At 33.4% G+C, this 23,446-nt stretch overlaps 1 protein-coding gene across 1 annotated transcript in view; it reads left to right on the top strand.

The window, feature by feature from the left end:
- Positions 1–23,446, top strand: part of EYS (eyes shut homolog) — a 1,965,296-nt gene that overhangs the window by 406,299 nt on the left and 1,535,551 nt on the right. Inside the window, 2 exon segments of the mRNA XM_066360293.1 lie at positions 7,159–7,325; positions 19,947–20,155. Coding sequence (XP_066216390.1) covers positions 7,159–7,325; positions 19,947–20,155 — 376 coding nt within the window.

Raw genomic sequence — 23,446 nt, forward strand, 5'->3', positions numbered from 1 at the left:
TGTTACTTGAACTTGTGTAACTTTTCCTTCATTAATTTTTGGAAATTTTTGGCTATGAATTCTTCAAACAAGTTCTCTATCCCTTGTTTGTTCTGTTCTCCTTCAGAAACCCATATGATGTAGATGTTGTTTCTCTTCAAATTGTTGCAGAGGTCTCCTAGAGTTTCCTCAGTCTTTTTGAGCATATTTTCTTTTTGCTGCTCTGTTTCTGCGCTTGTCTTCTAAATTGCCAATTTGATCCTCTGCTTCATCCAGATTGCTGTTGATTCCTTCTAGCACAGTATCCATAACTGGTATTGTATTTGTCATTTTTGACTCATTCTTTTTTTATGATTTCAATGCTCTTTTTGATGCTTCCTATCTCTTTAAGTCCTCATTGTGATTATACTGGGGAACAAATTGTTTTCATTTTCTGTTGCATGAGGTTTTAAATCTGTTTCTATATATTTCTGCATTACTGATTCCAAATAGGAAATCCGTTTTTTGGTGCATGCTCTAGTTTTTATGCAATTTAAATTTTTTTGTTACAGTTAATAGCATGCATTGGTTTTTAAATTGGCGTTAAATGGCAATGACTCTTGGATTGAACATAACCACAAGGCAATTAATGTTTTACAAACATCACTTTTACATAATTGTAGATGTTTTTAAATGTAAAAAATTATTATCTGATAGAAACACCCTCTTATTTTGTTTTAAGATTGATTCATGGCTTCTTTGAGTAGGCGTAAATATAAGAATAGTCCTGACACTTTCTGTTATATATGTGGCTGTTACACACTTAAACATCAAAGGCATACTATTTCATCATTTGTGACACGTGCATATATTGCTTATTTTCAAGTTCTCCTTGGCTATCAAGACAAGAATTGGGCTCCTCATATTGTGTGTCATAATTGTAAGGAAATGCTTCGTGACTGGAAAAAAGGAAAAAGCAAGGGAATGCCTTTTGGTATTCCCATGGTTTGGCATGAACATAAGGACCACAGCAGTGACTGATATTTCTGTCTGATCCATACAAAGGGCATTGACAAAAAAACGGCATATGATCACATATCCTAATATTCCTTCAGCAATGTGACCTATCCCACACTCTGAGACACTCCCGGTTCCAGTTTCAATGGTTTTATTTCTTGTAAGGATGAAGAAAGTTAACATGGTGATCAAGTGTATTTTGATATGATGCATGAGGAAATGGTTGTAGAATCTGAAGGGTCTTCTTCTGATGCCAAGCAGTCATTAACCCCTCAGCAATTTAGCCAACCCGAATTGAATGACTTAGTAAGAGATTTGGGCCTATCAAAGAAAGCAGCTGAGTTATTAGCCTCCAGGTTTCAAGAAAAAAATGTACTTCATTGGTCAGCTAAAGTATCCCATTTTAGGAAGCATGAACAAAATTTTGTGGACTTTTTTCCAAAGACAAACACTTTGTTTATGTCATGATTTCAGTAGTCTTCTCAGCCAGCTAGGTGTTACCACTTACAGTCCAACAGAATGGCGGCTAATTCTTGACAGCTCTAAACAGAGTCGGAAATGTGTGCTCCTACACAACGATAATGTTTATGCAGCAGTTCTAATTGGTTATTCAACTCATCTGTGAGAAGATTATAATGACATAAAAGTTGTCTTCGACTTTCTGAAGTATGAGGAACATAACTGGATTATTTGTGTGGATTGTAAAATGGTAAATTTCCTGCTAGGACAACAGACAAGTTTCACGAAGTATCCTTGCTTTCTGTGTTTGTGGGACAGCCAAGGTCAGGAGAAACACTGGACATAGAAGGAGTGGGCAAAACGTGAAGCTCTGGAAGTAGGGATGCAAAATACTGTGAATGAACCTCTAGTTAATTGAGACAGGATCACTTTTCCCCCACTTCACATCCAACTTGGCTTAATGAAGCAGTTTGTTCAGGCTTTGAATAAAGAAAGTGAATGCTTTCAACATATTATTTCTGCTTTTCCTGCTTTGTCTTCCAAGAAGATAAAAGCAGGTGTATTCTATGGACCTCAAATTCAAACCCTCATATGTGAAGAAGAATTTGCCAGGAAGATGAATAAGGAGAAGTGGCATGGCAGTCTTTTGTGGCAGTCACAAAGAACTTCCTTAGCAACAAAAAAGTAGAAAATTATAAACTTCTGGTTCAAAGGATGCTGTTGGCTTTCCATGGCATTGGATATAACATGAACATTAAGATTCACTTCCTGAACTGTCACCTTGATAAATTTTTCAAAAATCTTGGAGCTTTTAGTGATGAGCAGACTACTGCTGGAACAACAAATGAGACTGTCCTAAACAAGTACACAAATGCAAGAGCTACAAATGCAAATTTTGGCCTTATAGAATTTAAATAAGTTTTATGCAAATTTTATTATTAAAATAAGTGTTTTAATGTATTCTATTTTGAAATTTTAGACAAATTTTGATGCTATCCTATCTTTTAGAGTATTAATGTATTTACTGCATTATATAAATTATTATATTTTCACAAAGATGATGCCCAAAAAGACATTCTACTTCATTATGTTAAACTAAATGTTGAAAATTTTACAATAAGATGAAAAACTAAAATCTTGAATCGCAAAAATACTGTAGCTTACAGAGAAAAAACTAATGTTAGATTTGCAATCAGAACCCTTAAATTAGGTAAGAACAAGTTTTTTCGTGGATGCAAAAAAAATTTTGTTCTCTAGTGTTATTATTCATTGTTGTTCTAACATCCTTGAGCATCCTAATAACCATTATTTTAACTCTGCATTTGGTAGTTTGATTACTTCCATTTCATTTAGTTCTTTTTTAAGGGATTTGTCTTGTTGATTTATTTGTGTCATATTTTTTTGTCTGTCCATGTTGTCTGTATATTTGGTAATTCTTCTCTGACTTTCAAATTTGTGTGGCATTTTTATAATGAAGATGTGCTCAGTAATACTGACCTGTAGCTCACCTGAGTTTCTTGTTCTGGGACTGCCTCTTGAGCAAGGGTCCCCAAAATTTTTACACAGGGGCCATTTCACTGTCCCTCAGACCGTTGGAGGGCCGGACTATAAAAAAAACTATGAACACATCCCTATGCACACTGCACATATCATATTTTAAAGTAAAAAAGAAAACAAAATGGAAACAAATACAATATTTAAAATAAAGAACAAGTAAATTTAAATCAACAAACTGACCAGTATTTCAATGGGAACTATGGGCCTTCTTCTGGCTGAGATGGTCAATGTCCAGTTCAATATTTGTCACTGCTAGCTGTAACAAGTGATATGACATGCTTCCGGAGCCATGACATGGGCATCCCACGTCACCGGAAGTAGTACTGTACGTGAATGATGCTGCACTTTGTGGCGCCACTCACGTACCATGCTCGTCTCACTGACCATCAATGAAAGAGGTGCCCCTTCCAGAAGTGCAGCGGGGGTCTGATAAATGGCCTTAGGGGTCCGCATGTGGCCCGCGAGCTGTAGTTTAGGGACCCCTGCTCTTAAAGGTAATATTTACCCGCCTGTTATATGTGAGTATTGAATGCAGTTGACCCTCTCTTGGGCTGGGTTATCCCTTTAGGTGGGCTGGCTCTAGAAGTCAACTTCGATCATGTGTTTTAGATGCTATGCAGTGTCTGTGTTGTTGGGTGTAATTATTCTCCACAGTATCTGATGCCTGCTGGACTCCTCCTTTGGGCATACTGCTTGTGTAGGTAGCTACATCTGGAATTGGTGTGGTTTGCCACCCACTATAGGTTGTGTTGGTCTGGATCCTCTTGGCTTGGCATCAACAGTTGTTTGCAACATGCTGTGGGCTACCAGTCTGGAGCTACACCTCTGTTTGCTGTTTGTGTCTGTGTTTTCTGTGCCTGGGTAGTGTGGGAGGGGTCAGTCTGTATATAAGGATCAGCTTTCTTCTGCTTAGAGATGACAGCAGCTCTGTAAAAGCTCCAAGCTTAGAGATGATAATAGCTCTGTAAAAGCCAAGCTCCAAGATTTGGCTCCACGTTTTGACTGCTCCACCTCCTCTTGCAGCTGTCTGCTCTTCACACAACATCTTCTGTAAAAAAAACAAACAATAAAAAACAAACTGTAGTGTTGTCTCCAACTAGACTCACTCCACCAACCTCTCTGCAGGTTGTAAACTCGGTGTGTTAGGGCAGCTGAGGTTGGAAATACAACATTAATGGGAACCCCTCCGACACTGCTGGATACTCCAGTTCTATTTGTCCTAGTGAGGTGAGCAGTAGGTTTAAATTGAGTGGGGCTGACAGTTTCCTCCGTAGATGTTTTACCAGGTTGGGAGCCCCTGGTCTCAGGGAAGAAGACCAAGAGAGTCCTCCCCTGGGGCTGATGTTCCCCCCCCAGAAAGTGTCTAAGTCCCTCAATTGAACCCAATAGTAAGCTCCAGGGAACCCATATCTTGAATATCCATACTGCAAGCCTCTCTTTCTTCCTCCTGTGAAACCTAGCCCAGTGGGTCATGGGATCTAGGCTGGCCATCTGCTGTTTAAGCAAAAGATGATGTTTAAGAAGGTGCTGTAGTTATTTTGGTAAGCTACTTGGTTTTCCTGGGTCTCTCCCATGTATACAGGAGGTATACATGTTATTTAACCTCAGTTTGTTTTTCTCTTGTTTTAATCTGTCTTTTATTCCATGGATACTCAGCCTAGAACCCAAAAAGGCACAGAGAAAATGATTTTTTTCTCCCCCATAACCTATGCGAGTAACAGACTGCACCATGTACGTTTGTATAATGGCACTCTACAAGGTTCACACAACTAGGAAATTGCCTAAAGATCCATTTCTCAGAACGTATTTCTGCCATTAAGGAACACATGACTACTTTTATTTAGCTAATAAGGAAGATATTCTCAGTGTTTCCTTTGCTATGACTAAACTTTAGATAAGTTTCTCTTTGACGATAGACCCCTAACTTCCTTTTTCTTAAAGAATTTACTTTGGAAAATTTACAGTTATAAATTCTCTATCTGCCTTTTTGAAATATATACAAATCTTCTCTGAGTCATGCCAGTTTTAGGACTGAGGAAATATTTTGCTGAAGGACTTGAGAACCAGCTCTCTGAAATGTCAATACTAAAGGCAGTAGCTCCGCTTGTCTCCTATTCCTTGTGCCAGTTGGAGCCAAACTTCAGTGAGTACCAATTAGTAGCTACAGAGGGTCTGTTTTCAAAGGACAAACATACACGCTGTAGCTCAGGAGTTAGTCAATGTACCTTACACATCTCATTGATCAGTCCACCCCTAATTTTTTCCAGTATATTTCCAGTAGTTCATGACAGCATTTAAAAACCCTCTGGTCTTTGTTTCAGTAGAGTTGAGTTCCATCTCTCTCCTCTATTGCAGTGATCTTGAATGGTCTTTCTTGATATTTTAACTTTGTCTGACACAGTTTTTGCTATAATATTTTTCTAAGAATTGAGGCTTCTATATAAAATACTGTATCATGGTTAATATGTAGATTTTTGCTTGTTTGTTTTTAAGTGAGAGAGGCAAAAATAGACAAACAAGCTCAGATCAGGATCCACCCAGCAACCCCCATCTGGGACTGATGCTGGAATCAGCTGAGCAATCCTCAGTGCCTGGGGCTGATGCTTGAACCAATTGAGCCACCTGCTGTAGGAGGGGAAGAGAAGCAGATGATTGCTCTTCCTGTGTGCCCTGACCAAGGATCGAACCCTGGGACATTCACATATCAGGCAAACATCCTGTCCACTGAACTAACCAGACAGGGCCCAATTTGTAGTTTGATGTAGGTAGAGAATGTACATATTAGATTTTATAAAATATAGTGTATTTTAATAATTGGAAAATTTTGTTATATAGTTAATTTCCTAACTTTGTTATTTTACTGAGGCAGCATAAAAGAATATTCTTGTTTTTATAAAACTGATGAAGTATGCACAATTACAATTTTTATAAAAAATATAATAACATGCATTTATACATACTTAAATATATATATTGGGAGAGAAAATAATAAAGTATCACAAAATGCAGATATTTGTTGGTTCCTAAATAAGTTCTTACTTAACTTTGTAAACCTATTATAACATGCTTCTTAAGTTAAAAAAAAAAAAAACTACAATAAATACACTCTGTCTGTAGGAAATAATCACATGCTCAAATATTGAAGGATAAAGAATTTTCTGAAGTACAAGCCCATAGACATAAAGGCACAGATATAGAAATGGACTTGAATTCTTAATTTACTTGAGCACCAAATAGAAAAATAAAAAAAAAATAGATTCTCAGTTGACTCACCCAACAGAGGTTAACTAGATTTCTATAAATCATTGATCTATCACCCAAAGATTAGATCACATAACCAAATTTTTAACTATTATTTTAACTGATAGAAAATGAATTATTGAATATAAATAAATTGAAACCAAAAAGGAAACATGAAAATATCAATAAAAAAAAAAACAACAACAAAAGAGTTATCAAAGTTCTATACATATTTTGAATTTACTTCTGAGAGACAGGAAAATCTATGCCTGGTCTTAAGTTTTCCACAAGAGGTACATTTCTCTAGTGACAAAGTTTACTTAATTCTGTGGGTTAAATTCATTGGGCACATTTATGGAAGAGCTACATGATAGTTAAATTAATAATTTATTTTAAAAAGGGTAAATTTATGTTTTTAAGTTTTAAATAGTTAATTTTATGACTTTCATGAAAATATAAAATTAATGTGTTAACTTTTTCCTTTTACTAATTTTTATACAGGGATGCAGTAAAATGTTACCCTCAGTTTACATGTGAATGTTACTCAAGAAGTAAAAAATATTTAGTTATACAGAATCCAGTTTTTCCATGGATCTGGATCTGAATATATGTTACTGACACCATATCAGTTAACATCTAAGTAATATCTATAAAAATGTGGCTAAAATAACATTTTAAAATATTTTTAAAAACAATTGTATAATGGATATTTTTTAGCTTTTTATAATTTACATATTTCCTTCATAATTTGATGGTGAACTGAATTTGCTGACCATGATTTTGACAGAAATCAAAACTGAATTTTTTTACTTTTGCTAAAGAAACACAAAAATGTAATGCATAATAAAAAGCATGAAATGTAAGCCTTGAAATAATTATGATATTATAGTGTGTGACAGACATTTAAAATATTCTTATTTTTTATAGATGTGTGCAAATGAGTGCAGTTGTTTGACTGAAGAATATAATAAGGAATATTTTTATCTATGCATTCTCAGAAGGCCTGGAAAAATATACCTAGAAAATATAATTGACTATCAAAAGAGTGGGTGTCAACTTGAAGCTACTTATGAAGATGAATTTAATATATCCAGGTACTTATGCATTATTTTAGCAAAAAAAATATCTCCTACTTATAAAAAAGTTAATTCTATTGAGAAGCCACAATTGAACTATTTTATAATATTTAACAATCATCATTTTGTTTGATATACTTCTCACAAAAATTAGGGGATATTTCAAAGTAAATATGAAGCTATAAAATATCCCCTAATTTTTGTGAGAAGTAGATATCAAGCATATATATAGATAGTTGTAAAGTACATATTATGTATAATAGCATAAGTAAAAAAATTTAGAAGAATAGAGACTTATGTAGGAATATTTTTTTTAATTTTGTTTTTATTTTTTAAATTGAATTTACTAGGTGACATTGGTCAACAAAATTATATAGGTTTCTGGTATACTGCTCCACAACACATCATCTGTACATTGCACTGTGTTCACCAAACCATGTCATGTCTTTCTTCATCACTATTCAGTGCCCCTAAACCTTCCTCTGCTTCCCTCAACTACATTCTCATTTGTGATCACCATACCATTGTCTGCGTCTATATGGCCAGTAGCTGCTGCCATCATAGCCATTCACATGCAGGTTTTCACTGGATTCGGGCAGATGGTAAAGAAAGAGTGGAGCCAAAGAATGGTGGGCCATTCTTTAATTAAAGTCTCATGCTGGCAAACGAGTAAACACACAGGAAAAACACTTCCCTTTCACTCATTCAGAGCTCCCAAAGCCATTGACACATTCTCTGGTTCCAGAACCAGGAGAATGGTTCTCTAGTTTTTCCCAAATCAAAGTTTCTCCTAGAATCAAAAGCCTCACCAGTCTCAGGAGGGCTCCCAAGGCCTCTCACCTCTGGTTCCCCATCTGCACACCTTCTCTTTCCCTGCCAACATGGCTTCTCTTTCATCACTCTGCATTTTCTCTGCTCTCATTTTGCAAGCATGGCTTCTTTCTGCCTCATCTCCTTCTGCTCTCCCTTTTCAAAACTTTCTGGCACAAAAACCTCTACTCCAGGAAACATTAACAAAACAATGGCCCTTCCCAAGCAGGAAGGTAATTTGCAATTTCACAGACCACATATACCTGGCTCTATCCAGCCCCAATGAAAAGTATAAGCGAGCAAACATAAAAATTATATTTTACAAACTTATTTGACCAACAGTGTCTATGAGGTCTTTTTTTCTTATTTGCTAATCCCTTCCCCTTTTTCACCCAGCCTCCTCCTTTTCTCCTTCTGACAGCTGTTGGTTTGTTCTCTGTACCTATGAGTCTGTTTCTATTTTGTTTATTTATTTTGTTCATTTGATTTCACATAAAAGTAAAATCATGTGGTTCTTGTCCTCAAATTGGCTTATTTTAGTTTAATAATTTCTAGGTTCATCCATGCTGTCACAAAAGGTAAGATTTTTTTTTATTTTTTACTACTGAATAGTATACCACTGTATAAATACCACAGCAATTTTATCTACTCATACTGATTGACACTTGGGATGCTTCCAAATTTTGGCTAATGTAAATAATGTAAGTAATGCACCCCCTTGTTCACTGCCGAAGTAAATTTTCTACATCACACTAGACTTTAAGTTAATATCTCTGGTCAATTAAATCTGTGGTAGATTTTTATGTATATGGTAAGCCTCAGACAGCTATTAAGAAAATAAATAATACAATAAAAATAGCATTACAGGTATTAAAATTTTACCCTAGAAGATATTCACCTAATATAAAATAAAGCATTTTCAGAAGAATAGAGGCATGAAAAAAAACATAAGACATAAAGATACAAAAAGGAACATGGCATGCATAAACCCAACTTATCAATAATAACATTAAAACCAAATGGATTAAAAATTTCATGAAAACACAGAAATTTTAGCATAGATATTTTATATATACACAAGTATATACCATCTACAGGAGAGAAATTCTATATTTAAATGTAGAATTAGGTTAAGTGTAAAAGATTGGGAAAAGATATATCATTTAAAAAGCAACCACAGAAGCCTGACCAGGTGGTGGCACAGTGGATAGAGCATCGGACTGGGGCACAGAAGACCCAGGTTCGAAACCCTGAGGTTGCCAGCTTGAGCATGGGCTCATCTGCCTTGAATGCAGGGTTGCTGTTGAGCATGGGATCATAGACATGACCCCATGGTCACTGACTTGAGCTCAAAGGTCACTGGTTTGAGCAAGGGGTCATTGCTCTGCTGTAGCTGCCCTCTCAAGTCAAGGCACATATGAGAAAGCAATCAATGAACAACTAAGGAGATGCAACAAACAAGTGATGCTTCTCATCTTTCTCCCTTCATGCCTGTCTGTTCCTATCTGTCTCTCTCTGTCTCTGTCACAAAAAAATATAAAGCAACCACAGAAAGCTGGAATATCTATATTAATATCAACTAGGATAGACTTTAAAAGAAACAGATGGTTATTATAGAAAATAAACTTCAGTTTATAATGAGAAAAGAGCCAATAGATCAGAAGATGTGGTCATTTTAAATGTACGTGCCATACAACAGAGACCCAAAATACACAAAAAAGAAACTTTAAGAATTGGAAGGAAAAATAGCTCATTCAACAATAATAGGTGCAAACCCCAATACTCCAATTCCAGTAATGGATATAGCACTTCGCAGAAGATTAATAAGTATATAGAAGATTTGAACAACACTATAAATTAACTTGAACTTGAAGATAGCTATAGAACATTTCAATCAACAACCACACAATAACATACTCCTTAAATGCACATGGAACATTTTCCATTATATTCCATAGCTTAAAATCTTCTATATAATAAAAGTGTATTTCCTGACTACAACAAAATTATATTAAAAATTAAAAACAGTAAAGCAATTTGGTAAATTTACAAATATGTAGAAATTAAATAACACATTTCACATAACTCAATGGATTAGAAAAAACAGAAAGGAAATTAGAAAATCATTTGAGATTAAGTAACATGAGAGTATAACATCCCAAAACTCATGGGATGTAGATGATACAATGTTTAGAATAACAATTATAGTTATAAATGTCTATGTTAAAAAATAAGGAATATCTCAATCAATATTCGTTCACTTTCCAACTCAACACTATGGAATAGGTTGAGAGTCTTAACATAATGCTAGTCAAAGGGAAGTAATCCTAAACTATAGAGTGAAATTAATTACAGCATAAACAATAAAGGATGTTGACAAAACCCCAAGTCTGTCTTTTGAAAAATTTAACAAAATAAATATACCTTACCTATACTAAGAAAAAATGAAGAGAAGAATCAAATTACAAAAATTAGGAATGAGATAGGACATTATTGCTGGAATTATAGAAAGAAAAATTATATGGAAAATAAGATATAAGTACTTGGGTAACTATGATGAAGTGTGGACATTCTTAGAAAAATACAAATAAGTTAAAACAGAGTCAAGAAGAAATACAAAATCTGAATAGATCTATTACAACTGAACATACTAAATTAATATTTAACAAACAAATAAACATTTACACTAAGAAATGTCTAGGTGTAAATGGCATTACCAGCAAATACTAGAAAACATTTAAAACATAATTAATAGAAATTAGTCACAAACTCTTCCAAAAATAAATGAGGAGGAGACATTTCTCAGTCCATTCCTTGAGGCCAGTATTACAATAATAATGATGCCAAAGACATTGCAAGAAAACTACAGGCCAATATATCTTATTAGTCTGAACACAAAAACTCTCAACACAATTATAGCACAACAATTCCAGAATATTATAAATATTACAGCCCTGGCTGGATAGCTTGTTTGGTAGAGCATCAAGCCAAAGTGCAGAAGTTGCTGGTTTGATTCCAGGTCCTGGCACATGCAGGAACAGATTGATACTCCTGTCTCTCTGTCTCTCTTTCTATCTCTCCCTCTTTCCCTCTCTCCCTCCTTTCTCTAAAATCAATAAAATAAAGATTAAAAAAATAAATAAAAAGAATTACATACTATGGCCATGTAGGATTATCCCAGTAATGTAAGGTTTGTTTACCATCCTAAAATCAGTAAAGGTAATATACAATATCAAGGGAATAGAGGGAAAAACATGGTAATTTAAATAGATGCAGGGGATATAAGGCATTTGACAAAATGATCCACCCTTACATGATAACAACAATCAGAAAATTAATAATACTGTGGAATTTCCTCAACCTGAAAAAAATATTTAATTTTTAAAAAATGAAAAGATGAACTAACATTGTATTTAATGATAAAAGAACAGAAAAGCAAATGAGTACAATGATCTAACACTTTATATCCACTAGTATCAATAATATAATAAAAGGAAAGGTGAATAAGAATTGGCATTTGTGAAATTTATAGAAATCGGAATCCTCTTACATTTCTGATGTAAAATAAATGGCGCATGCAGGTGTTTTGGAAAGGAGTCTGCCTGTTCCTCAAAAAATTATAGAGTTTTCATAAGACCCAGCAATTTTTTTTACTAATATTTACTCAGGAAAAATAAAAATATATGTTCACACAAAAACTTCTATATTAATGTTTATAGTTTTACTCTTAGTGGTGAAAAAATTAAACAATCCAAATATTTATCAACTGATGATGAATAAGTAGGTAAAATTTATTATATCCACACCATGGAATATTATTCAGCTATAACAAAGAACTAATTACGAATACATGCCATAGCATGGAAGAACTATGAGAAGGTAGTTACAAATGATACATATAGTAAAACTCAATAAACACATGTTTAATTAACATTGATTTTCAGGATTTTTTGTTTACTAAAATAATTTTTGTTCTGTGATCAGTGGTTTTCTTCCTGACTGTGTTTTTTTCTTTATTCATGGTAATTTTCTTTGATTTTTTTCAGAAATTCTTGAGTTTTGCAGTTAAAAATTACCAATTCATTTATGGCTTCTTGACAGAGTCTTATAATTAATGTAAAATAGATCCTAGTAAAGTTTGCCAATACAAATAATTCATATAAAATTAAAGGTTTCTCTATATCTGTCACAATATCTGGAAATTATTATGCATTACCTGTTATAGCAGCAAAATATATGCAAAATCTTAGAATTAACTTGCAAAAGTTTTCAATAAAAAGAACTTTACTACACCATTAACTTCAATTAAAAAGAGAAAAATAATAGGTGCTCTGAATACATTAAAATATAATTCATGAATTTACATAATATGTCTTAATCTAGCCAAGATACCAATTTTTTTCCTATTAATTCACACATTGAATGCTATACCAAAAATATATACCAAAAACAGACCAAAATAATTCTTAAAATTATATTAAGGTAATATTTTATAAACAGATAAGTCATTCTTGTAAAGGAAGGGATATCAGATGAGAGTTCATATAACATCTTGAGTGACAGCTACAAAAGTCATATGGTGCCATTATAAAAACAGTTGACTAACTGAGAGTTTTGAGGACAATCCCTGCACATGAGGATCTTGATATATGGGAAATTTGCCCATAACTTAATAAGAATATGCATGATTCTTTAGTAATTGATATTGGGGAAATGGCTCATTTGAGGCCATAAATGAAACTAGGTTTCAGTATTACACTTCAAGTAGAAGCAGACCCTAAATGTATTCTTAGACTTAAAAATAAAAGGCAGAATTACAGTGTAACTAGAAGAAATGAGAAAAAGTCTCTGTGGTTTTGGGATGGAGAAGTTATAGGCTAAACCAAGAAGATGTAACATAAAGTAAAACAATGATAGTGCTATAATATTAAATTTAAAAGTTTCTTTTGAATGAAAAATATGAACAACCATTAATATTAACAGAAAGTTAATCACTAATTTAGAAACATTTTTCTGTTGAAATATACTTTCTATGAATGCAGCTTAAATTACATAAAATAAATGAAGTATTTTACAAAGGTTTGAGTACAACTACATTTTTGCTTTAAAATGTTTCTGAAAAATTTGAATAGCCTTTAATGCGAGGTGTTGAGGGGGATTCCTCCCACCATCTTTTAACTCAGGATAGGACAGTATTTTGTAATTATGGGATTGTAATTTATCAACACTAGACTGTGAAGTTGTGGGTTTAACCCATTTATGAAGCTTTCGATTTATGCTCAAGTTAACAATCCCTACTTGCTACCAGAATTATCATAACAAAGTGAAATACTTTCATTCACATATTTATCAAACATTTATTAAGTACTTCCTAATTGGAATCATTGTGGAAATGAGATCTGATTCCTTGTAATGTGCCATCCATATGAAAATTAATATTTTCCTCAGAATGTATCTCGTGGTTATTTCATTCTTCTTATAAAGCAAATGTCTTTTTAAATTGCTAAAATAACCATTGTTTTTACTTTCTAAGCATACAAGTAGTTTGTGTTATAGCAATGAATTTTATGGCTTTCTTTCTAGAAACTTTAAATGAAACCCATTTCTTTTATTGTCTATTTTAGGAGTTTTACATTTTCCATGTAATACTAAATATAACCAAAACACTATTTTTCATTTATAAGCAAGAGTTCTATTTCAAAGTGTTAAATCTGAAGGTCCATGATAAAATCAGGTATCGTTTCAAAACCTATTTCTGTAGAGGCAGGAGGTTTGTATAAATATAGCTTTATGTGAATTTGCTACAGATAAAATACATTTTGATCAGAGTTTTCTTAAATTATTTCTGAACCAAGAAATCTAATGATTATTAACTTCTAAGAGTATTGTAATTTTTGACATATAAGTGACTTTTATGAAGAAGTTGAATTTCTTGTTTTGTTTATATTTTGAAATTTGATATACCATGCAAAATTTTTTGCTTCCCAGGCAAAAGTTTTTGTGTTACATTTTACTTTGAGACAAAAGATAAAAAGAAGAAAACTTGACTGCTTGTGTATGATGTATGTATTTTTGTTCTTGGATAGTCTTGATACTACCTTGCTACATTTTTTTTCTGTTACAGTTACCTGTACTGATACGTTATTTTTTTCTCTTCATTTTACCATGGAAAAATGCTCTTTAAATTGTACAGCAAAAACAGTATAGAGATCATTAATCCATTTAAACAATTCTAAAGTAGATACTGTAATGTCTCTCTACATACCAAAAATTAAGTATAATCAATCTCATTAAAAGTAGTTTTATGTAATTAATTTCAAATATAGTATGGGCTGAAACTTACAGAATTATATCTCATTTATCTCTTTTAGAGGGGGTGAAAACCAATACATGTATTATGCATATAAATTGAAAGTTTAACTATACTATAGCTTTAGGCTCCTTGATGTTTTATGCTTTAAATTCATATATCAAACAAAAATTTTATGCATGTTATATAATTTTGTGTTTCTGGGCCAGATTTTCATTTTACTTGATAATATCTAAATAGCTTTTTATAGGTCTAACCTTTTTGTATTGCTTTTCAAATTATCTTCTAAGACTTGAAATGTCATGAAGCTGTTTATTCAGAACCTTTAAGATGACCTTTCTCTGGAGCATAGCTCAATTTTGAAATAAATTTGATGATTATATAGTCAAACAATATTAATGGAGCATCTACTGTGTATAAGGCAGATGGATTATAATCTTAAGATTTAGGAAAAAAGAGTACTATATTTAATATCTTCTATCCCTAGAAAATGTTTCCATTAAATATCTAAATGAAAAAAAAAACATTCAATTTCAATATTTAAAAGTGAGACCATATTTTCAACTTAGACTTTCACCTAATATATTTCTGTTTTGTCTTTTCAATTATAATTCAGTTATGATGAAAAATGCTTGACACACAAATACAGAATTGAGCAGAGTGGGGAGTGATTTAGTAAGCTGGAGAAATTTACTTTAAATCAATGGTTTTCAAAGAATTATCTTGCATTTTGGAGACAATTTGGAAATTTCTAGTTTAATTCTAATCCGTAGAACTGACTGAAACAAATGGCAGTTAGCAGGGAGTGGTTGATGATGGATATCATAAATCCTTCCAAGCATAGAATAGTTCCATGATTAAAAAAAAAGGGGTTACAAGGTTTGTACCATTCTGAAAATTTCAACATATGTTAATATGAATTTAAAACCTTTTTATAATATCTGAGCCAAGAATTTTATTTTACATAATGACAGAAAATACAAAAATGTAATAATCATCGAATTAACCAGGAATGAAACTTCCATGTTAATTAAGAAAATACTGTTTTATTTGGAAATTAATTAGAATTTGTTAACCATATTAGAAAATCATATGATCTTACTTGAATTTCTAATAACTACTATCATCAGTCTCCATTAAACCTGCAACAGCCATGGTGATATTGTATATGGGAAGTAAAGGACTAACTATATCAATATATCTTCTAGTTCAGTCATTTCTACAAAAGATGTATTTTTACATATAAATATACTCAGTAACAAATTAGTTTTTTATATCTTTTTATATTAAAGTTATAAAAATATTATGATTTATTAAAATATTAGGTATATAGATAGGTTATACCTATAAATTCTATTATATTAACTAAAGAAGATGCCATAAATAACAGAAGTATATTATAAATAAGAAATATTGATTTAATGTGCTGTAGAATATCTATTTTAGAGAGATGCTAAGGAATCAAATGAGCAATCTGTTTTTTCAGGCATGGGGTGATAAGCAAAATTTTTATCCAATCTGGGCCTTCTACCCAGGTACTGATTGATACTGACTCTATTTCCAATTAATTAGTAGACTTAAAAATTTATATGAATAATGAGTTTCTTAAATTTATTACTGCCAAATGCAGAGTCCTAGCTCTACTAAAAATATTCTTCTGCCAAATCTTCCTCGTAATAAAGGGCACTACCATCCCACATTGCTAAAGCCTAAAAGGAAAACGTCATTCTAAATTATTTTCTTTTTCTACCTCTTATAATTAATCTATTAGTAAATACCATACATTTTTTTTTCATAATATATCCTAAAGTGATCACTCTTTGCCATCTGTAAGGTTCCTGCTCTCTTATCATAATTGTATAATTCTGGGCCACTGCAGTATTTTTGGTTCACTTAGCTTTCATTGAATTAAGAAGAATTAAATTATAGGCCCTCATATTCTCAGGCAGCTTATCTTGTCCTTTTAGGGAAGCTTATTTTTTTTTAATCTTTTTATATGTATAGAATAACATTATGACGAAATTGGTATGGTTGAAGCACACAACTACATAACTATTTATTAATATATATGTAGGACGCTTTGTAATTGACCATCCCAACCCAAATGCTTTGAAAGTGAATGAGCACTATTAATAATGAATCTACAACATAAGGTTCAACAGGGCATGCTATGGGTAGACTTATATGCCATGTGACAGTTATTTAAACTCTAACTAGATTTTTTTTGTTTGTTTGATTGGTTGATTGTTTCGGAGGCGGGGCAGGGCAAGTGAGAAGTCTTTGAAGGGAAGTGACTGTGCTCTGTAGTTTTATTTCAGGTAAACATGGACACTGTCCTACCTGCTTAGTAAGGAATCAATTTTATTCTGTTCTGTGAAATTGGCATAGTACTAATAATTTTACAGATGGGAAAACTAGAGCACAGAGAAACTTATTTATCAAATAAGTTAGAGTAGAAGTAGAACCAAGGTTCCCACTCCAAAGCCAGAGCTTTGAATATATGAAAGCATCAACTATGCTGCCTGCCATCAACAATCTCAATGACTCTTGGCAAATTACATTAAATGGCTAAGTTTTGCACAAGTCCAAGAGAAAAGGTTTGAACTAATTGACCTTTCACATTCTAGCTGGCTTCAAGCACCTACTATCATATAAATTTATGAGTGAAATGAATTAGGTTCAGTGGATTCATTTTTATTAATAATAACAAGCAAAGAGATTTGACATTGCTCTTCTCAAGTCTTGGACATGTTTATATAATTATCTTAAGTGCCCTTTGAGTGGTTGGCAATGGATACTTGAAAATCACTTTACTTTAGACAAAGATTATCACTATGATTTTGGTTTTTTGTCACCTTATGCTTTCTTTTTATGCTTTATCGGTGTGTAAATGCAATATAAAAAGAATAAACGTGGCGATATTATATAATATACAATAATATTAAAATGACTTGCAATCTGCATTACCTAATGTGCACAGAACATAGAGAATACCCAAGAATATTTGCTCAGTGTATTTAATAAATAACTGAGGTGCTGAAAAGTTGTGTGTATAAAATGAAGAAAACACAGGTAAAAAAGCAATGCCTCTATAACCCCAGAAATATACTTTTCCTTTGTTGATAAGCAATCTAGTGATCACCATGAAATCTGCAACTATTTCAAATATGTTTACATGAAATAGACTATCTTTCATAAGTATTGTGAAATAGAGAAAAGTGCATCAAAACCTACTAGAGAATAATGGCTAAATTAAAATTATAGCATTTAATTTTGTGTTTTCTATTAAAGCAAAATCTAATCATTTTCAAACTCATTGAAACTGATACTTAAAAATTTAGAAAATAAATCAATGGATTGCATTCATGTACTTAAGGATAGAGATATTTAAATTCACAGTAATATAGCTTTTAAAAATATTATCCAAAAAATATTTGGTGTTGATCTTCATTTGTATCTTAGATGAAAAATTGCAGAGTGAAAAATAGAGTTTGAATAATGTTATCCATAATAGTATGCACACATACAATATATTATAATGCTCTTTCTGCTTTATCATCCCCTCAAGTCAGATTAGGTTAATTTCCTCTTAAGAATTCCCAAAATATTTGTATTTAATTCAGTTTCAGAGATTATTACATTCTACTACTTCTCACCTGCCTCTTCCCTTCCCCCACCTCTGCAGATTCAGTGTTTTGTTTTGTTTTTTTTTAAATTTATTCAATCATTATTAATTGAACACATTTTCTTGGGTCCTCTCTCTAGGCTAGGCACTAGCATTTAATTGCATAAATGCTAGGTGATATGGATTCAACATGAACAAAACAACCATGTTTCTGCCTTCTGATGACTTAAATTATAGGCACTGAAGAACCCAGATACTCAAGCTTTTGAAATAAGACCTATTATTATGTTAGGGTAAGAAGAGGGTGTGTCTATTGAGGTAAAGCCATAGGCTTATTTACTCAATATCAATTCATTTAGGTCAATGCCAGTCACATTGAAAATGCAAATACTTATTTATGGAATAAATATAGAAATGAATGAATAAATGCTATCAATAGAACCTATTGTTAATTAAAAACATTTTTTCTTAGGCATGAGACTAGGTATTTCAAACTTGTTTTGTGAAGGTCTCAGTCTATCGATAGTGATGTTACTGAGTAGGGATGCCTGGGTACTCCCCTATCAGCTAATGTCTTGGGCACTCAGCTAGGCCCATCTTACTAGTAGGGTTCCACACTGACATTTCCCCCACCTGATCCCCTGTTGCCTCGGAACTGGCCCACGTGGTTCTTCCCGTGACTGTAAGACAAACCTCAGCAACAACAATCAGGAAACTTTTAAAAAGACAAATTTTATTATCACAAATCCTGGAGAATAAATGGCATGCCTGGGACACATGGCAAGGTCCCATCTTTGGTAAAGAGATAGAGAGCAGACCTGGGGTTCGGCCTTTGTTGGGGTTTGGGGTCGGGGGGGGGGTTGGAGTGGCTAGGGTTTCATGGGTCCATTCTTTCTGTGAATTTAAAAGATTTGAGCAGAAATGTAGTAAGTGCCTGAGGAGAATGTAGGGTCACACAAAAGGTCAGTTACTGTATTTCCCCATGTATAAGACACACCTTAACTTTGGGGCCCAAAATTGGAAAAAACATATATATTACATAGTTATTGAACTCAAGTTTTATTCATCATAAAATCCATACAACTCCTCATCACTGTCAAAACTCCCAGCTATTAGTTTGTCCTCATCTGTGTCTGATGATGAATCACTGTCTTCAACAATATACACAAAAACAAGCGCAAAAAAGCGGGAAATGCAAGTAAAAAAAAAAACCCAAAAAACTACAACCACTGTATAAGACGCTTCCAGTTTTTAGACCCCAAATTTTTCCAAAAAAGGTGCGTCTTATACATGGGGAAATACGGTATCTAGGTTAACTACTACTTTCTAAAAAGGGGAACTTCATGGGTTTAGCTCCCTGGTTCTTTGACTAGTTAAATAGCTGGCAATGTGTTCATTAAAAGTAAATGCCATTGAAGTGGATGCCTTGGTGGATCTAAGCTGAATGTCAGGCACTTCTATTACACAAATAAATAAATAAATAACCTAACTGTCAGGTACTTGCTAAAAAACTTACCTGCATATTTTTTACAAATATTCTGAAACACACATCACACACTCACCCCCCCCCCATACACATAAACACAGACACGTCCTGTCATTTACCCTCTGCAGGGTTAATGATACTTCTAGGTTACATAGCAAGTAAGTGGCACCCCTGTATTAGAATCTAAGTATGTCTCTAGCAACAATGTTTTTCATTCATTATTTTGCACAAGAAGGAAAATAAAATTTCACCAAGTATGTACACTTTCTACAGTAATAATTTTAAAAAGCACCCCACAGTCATCTTTATTATATTTCTTATCCTGTGTACTTGAGTAAATAGGTGATAAATTTTTTTAGTATGTTAACTTATAGGACTAATTGGGTTTTTCATTTTTGCATGTTTCAGATGCAGCTGTTTCCTTGGTTACATTGACAGACTCTGTATTCTCACTGATTGCTTAGGAAACCAGAGTACTTCATTGCATGGCCTCTGCTGGGTCCATTTGCACAGCTGTATCTGTAGCTGTCCGCAAATATATGAAAGTAACATCTGTGAAATAGAAGCTGAAGGTTGTAAATTTATGCCCTGCAGAAATGGAGCAACTAGTATTTTAAGTGGCTGGTTCTTCTGCACACGTGTCATCGGATTTACAGGCAAGTATTTCCTGAGAAATCAAATTCTCTAGTGGAAATGTTAATACATTTATTTAACATATCTCAAATGGTTTGTATTGTATCCTGCTTTCTCATTTGGCAGAGTAAAAATATCTTCACTTGGAATAATAGAATTGCTTCTTTGGGCAATTACATTGCTGACTACACAGCCTTGGCTCATGCAAATGAGGCTAATAAGGGCAGGATCTACCATTGAGAACATGATGTATATGTCAGAGGTCTGAAGAGAAAAGCGGCTGCCGTAACCTCCCAATAATTTTGCTTAAACAGCTTTAGTACTGCCCTTCAACCTCCGCTTTGGCTACCTAAGCATATTGATAGCCTTCTTTTTGGTGGCGGGGGAGGGGGAATAACACTTGGTTTCAGTTTTTTTCTAGGTCAGTTTTATGCTCCAGAATTAATAAGATGTTAAAAAGTAAAAATAAAATTGCAAACGTACTATATATATCCTTCATAGAGTCACAAATGAGATTCACAGTGTTTAGTATTAAAGCAGTTTTTGATATAAAAATATAAGAAATTAACCATTTAAATTTATGTTACTGGCAATTTTATGCTTCATCTGACATTTATGTGATTGTTTATAATAATTTTAAAACTTCTTTATTATAATTGCCTTATAAAAAGCAGTACAGAGGCCATACAGGAAGAAGATAGTATTGCCACTTTTAAATTATACATAATTTTCAGTAAAATAATTTTTAAAATTTTGATATTTTATTTTATTGAACACACTTAACTCTAAAAGTTATTTGGATTTTCCTCTTAAAATAAAAATGATTTTTTTTCCATTTGATATTTAAAGTAATATACTGAAGATTGTGCAGGCAATTTAAAGAGATCAGTTTCAAAATGAATTGGTGATATCTTTGGAATAAACATATGGCTACCCACATTAGGATTTTAAAGATGAAAATATATTTCAGTGCATAAATTCTGGTAAGCTTGCTAAAAAGTTGGTACCATTATTTCTCATTTCAGATTTTAAACATGTTTTCAGTAAGAATAAAATAGCATAAAGTTTGCTAGAATCATTGAAATCTAGGTATCTGCCTTATTGAACACACACACACCTGTGTTTTAACATAGTATCTCCTCCAAATTTTAGTGCAAATATAACATTAAGCATTAGTTATACATAAAATAAAACAAATTAAGTTGAACTTTTAAAAAAAAACATTTCTGAGTGAAAACGTCATTTGATGTTTGCATAGAATATATATATACATATACACACACACTTAAGTATATGTACACACCTATAATCAGGGAGCAATCTATTATTTTATATATCAAGACTGTATTATGGTTAGGCATTATATGATTATTCAATATGTGTTATACAGGGTGGGGGAAAAAGTAGGTTTACAGTTGTGAGTGCCCAAAACAGAATTTTCTCTTGTATTGTTGTTTATTAATTATTGTATTATTATGAGCAACTGTACACCTCCTTTTGCTCTCCCCTGTGTATTCACATTTCATGTGGTTAAACCACATGCATACACAGTACTTGCCAGTGGTTTATCATAGGAAATTGGTACAACTCACTTTCCATCTGGAAATAAAAATTATGATTACTCCTCATTTACTTTCAAATTAAACCCAATATAAGATATACCTGCCTATGTTATCAGGAAGGCTGCTATTTTCTTTGAGGTCTACTTCCCCTGAATTAGAAAGAACTCTGTGGGTTTCCATATTTCTAAGTACTCAATCTTGCTTCTAAACTCTTTACACAGTAAAATGTAAAATAACTGATCAATTTCAATTTTCCCTGAAATTCAAAGTGAATAACAAAGCAGAACATTGCTAGTGCAGTTTAAAAGTGATGCTCCCATGCCTGACCTGTGGTGGCGCAGTGGATAAAGCCTCAACCTGGAAACGCTGAGGTTGCCGGTTCAAAACCCTGGGCTTGCCTGGTCAAGGCACATATGGGAGTTGATGCTTCCTGCTCCTCCCCCCTTCTCTCTCTCTCTCTCTCTCCTCTATAATGAATAAATAAAAAATCTTAAAAAAAAAGTGATGCTCCCTTTCTCTTTTCCCCTGACCCCTTTCTCTCTCCCTCTACCCAGTTTCCCCTCTCCATCAGTTTTCTCTTTGAAGATTCTTCTGCTCTATCCAGTCTTTCCTCTTCCACCTGGCTTCTCTTCTTTCACTCAGTCTCTCTCTTTTCCCTCTTCCCCTTTCCATCTGCTTTCTATCCCCTCTCATTTCCCTCTCAATCTGGCTTCCCCCTTTCCATCTAGGAACTCATGTGCTTTCCACAGAGATTTGTAAGGCATTACCATGCCTTTCAAAGATATCTCTTTTTTGATTCCCTCATATTTGGGGGATTTTTTTTTTTTACCTTTACAGTCAATATTGTGGTCTCTGTGTTCCTAGCCCAGAGGATCGCACACTGTAGTGCTCATGAGAATCATTTGTAGGTCTTGTTAAAACAGAGATGGTTGTTCCCAGCTCCAGTGTTTCTCATTCAGTAGTTCTGGGGCTCAGAAAGGAGGTTATGCTGACACTGCTGCATCATGGGCCACTGAGGGCTTGTGTGATACTTAAACGTAAAATCCAACTTCAAGTGTGAACTACCATTCAGCAGAGTTTGCGGAACGCATGTGGCCAAACTTTCTCTTGTGGAGACCACTAACCCCTGGAGTAAGAAGGTGATGCCATCATATGGTAAGGCCATATACTTGGGCGGGTTCCTGTATGATTTAAAATTGATTCCAGCGCTACTATCTAAAAGTCCCTAAAGATTTTAATAATATGGGAATAATACCAGTGGATGATGTCAAGTTACAGCCTTTCTGTGATTACCATATTATTCATGTTTATGATATTTTAGTGGTGGATCAAACTTTGATTTTCCTAATCTTCTTCACTTATCATTTTGACACTTTTAGCCTTACCACTTCTCAAAGTCTCTGCTGTCTAAATAAGAGCTCTACGCTAGTAGGATAGATACAGAATGACCTTTGTCATTGAAGAAATTTAGGAGTCACCATAGAAATATCCAGATCTGTAGAGAATATTTATAGGAGTTTATTTGAGGCAATTTTATGACCTATGCTTGTTTGAGGGTGGGGAGAGGCAAGTTCTCAAGTGCTTGGTTTTGTAGCTTCTTTTATGCATTTGACATTAAGGAGGGAATACAAGGAAGATTACATGAAGATGTGAGAAAGCAAGTGGGGATTGGATTGCAGGACAAAATTATTTGGTGTCTTGACCTACCCAGTT

Source organism: Saccopteryx leptura, chromosome 1, assembly GCF_036850995.1.
Source record: "Saccopteryx leptura isolate mSacLep1 chromosome 1, mSacLep1_pri_phased_curated, whole genome shotgun sequence".
In the NCBI taxonomy this organism is placed as follows: domain Eukaryota; kingdom Metazoa; phylum Chordata; class Mammalia; order Chiroptera; family Emballonuridae; genus Saccopteryx; species Saccopteryx leptura.